The sequence below is a fragment of the Solanum verrucosum genome, unplaced genomic scaffold (assembly GCF_900185275.1).
Source record: "Solanum verrucosum unplaced genomic scaffold, falcon-dt-bn FXZP01000261.1, whole genome shotgun sequence".
Lineage (NCBI taxonomy): Eukaryota > Viridiplantae > Streptophyta > Magnoliopsida > Solanales > Solanaceae > Solanum > Solanum verrucosum.
In genome coordinates, this window is record NW_026019969.1 from 551,309 (window position 1) to 553,320 (window position 2,012).

Below are 2,012 nucleotides of genomic sequence, written 5' to 3' on the forward strand. Positions count from 1 at the left end.
TGAAGAAGACGAACGTTGAAGATGGTGAGAGAGAAAAAGTTAGTTCTCTGTAAAAGAGAAACGTGAGGGTGGGGGTGTGGGATTTACGTGTGGGTAAAAGAGAAAGGTGGGGGTTGCTGTGTGAAATCTGGAAAAAAATCTCTAAAATGGTAGAAGAGATAATGACAATTGATTCTCTAATATTAATGTTATCCCTAAAATGGTGGAAGAGATAATGACAATTGATTCTCTAATATTAATGTTATTTCTCTTACTTATTAATTATAATGTAATTATAAAAATAATAACTAATTAATTAAATTAAATTAATGAAATTATAAATTAAAACTAATCTGTTAATATTTGTAATTAAACTGTTATAAGTAGTAATATAAAAAAAGTACGGGCTGTAATATTAAGCCTTAAATAGATATATGAAGTGATTTTTCCTTATATAATATAGGTTCAGCCGAACTTACTAAATTTTATTCAAATAGTGTAGTTGCATTAAGAAGTTTATTGAATATGTATAAATATTAAGTTTAAAATCCAGTTAATAACACTTGAAATTAAAATTCTGATTTCGATAGGTTGCTTCATGTTTACTCCACAAAGAAGTAGTCCTTATAAAGTGATTCAATTTTTTGTACAACAAGACCTAATAAACAAGTCCATACTTTTGCCTATCAGCACACTTCCATAGAATGAACTGGTGGTTGTCAAGATCTATCAATAATGCACTGCAGGTAAGAAAAAAATGACCAGATAATATCACAAAAGAATTCTGTTTTTTTCCAAATTTTTCATCTGCTTTTATAAATCTGTTAATATTTTCAATTTTAAATCGAACATTTACATGTGTGTCAAAAACTTGTGATTCGCAGAAAAATGTTGAGTATCGCGGAACACATGAAATAAGCTACCAAAATGTTGGCCTTATTATTGGAGTCACTGGTGTAGTTGGCAACAGTTTGGCTGGAACACTCTCATCCACTGACACCCCAGGCGGTCCGTGGAAGGTCTATGGTGTGTCAAGACGGGGGACGCCAGTCTGTAGCATTGCTAAAGTCACATACATTCAATGCGATGTCTCTAAAGCAACTGATGTACAAGCCAAATTATCGACCCTAAAAGATGTGACACACATCTTTTGGGTGACTTTGGCTTTTAACCTTTCAACAGCTAAAAGTTGTGAAATCAATGGAGCAATGTTTCGCAATGTCCTCACTTGTGTCATACCAAATGCACCTAATTTACGCCACATCTGTCTCCAGACGGGCGGGATGCATTATATGGGAATTCACAAATCAATTGATGGGGAACTTCATGTTACTTCTCATGATCCGCCTTTCAACGAAGACATGAAAAGATTGGAAAACATTCACAACTTTTATTACACGTTAGAAGATGTACTATTCGATGAAGTCTCTAGAAAACCAAGCCTAACATGGTCCGTCCATAGGCCTGATTTAATTTTCGGGTTTTCACCTTATAGCTCGTTGAACATTATTGGAACACTTTGCGTATACGCAACAATATGCAAATTCATACGCATTCCGATGAAATTTCCAGGGACAGAAGCCGTTTGGGATAGTTTTTCGAATGCATCAGATGCTAATTTGGTGGCAGAGCATCAAATTTGGGCAGCAATGTGTCCGCAGGGGAAAAACAGAGCATTCAACATTACCAACGGCGATGTGTTCAAATGGAAGCATTTGTGGAAGGTGTTGGCTGAAGAAATTGGAGTTGAATATATGGAATTCGACGCGACGGAGAGGATTATTACATTGTCTGAGATGATGAAGGACAAGGGGCCTGTGTGGGATAAGATTGTGAGAGACAATAACTTGATTTCGACAAAGTTAGAAGAAGTTGGGTTGTGGGATTTTGCAGATATGTTACTTGGTGGAGGGACTTGTAGGTTGAGCAGTATAAATCGTAGCAAGGAGAATGGTTTCATTGGCTTTAGGAATTCCATCAATTCCTTCATTTTCTGGATACACAAGGCAAAACATAATAGATTAATACCATGA

General features: G+C 35.6%; 1 protein-coding gene across 1 annotated transcript; it reads left to right on the top strand.

The window, feature by feature from the left end:
• Positions 1-683: 683 nt before the first annotated feature.
• On the top strand, positions 684-2,012 carry LOC125816221 ((S)-8-oxocitronellyl enol synthase CYC2-like). The gene is made up of 2 exons (XM_049495804.1): positions 684-725; positions 864-2,012. The coding sequence occupies exons 1-2, from the start codon at positions 684-686 to the stop codon at positions 2,010-2,012; spliced, it is 1,191 nt and encodes a 396-aa protein (XP_049351761.1).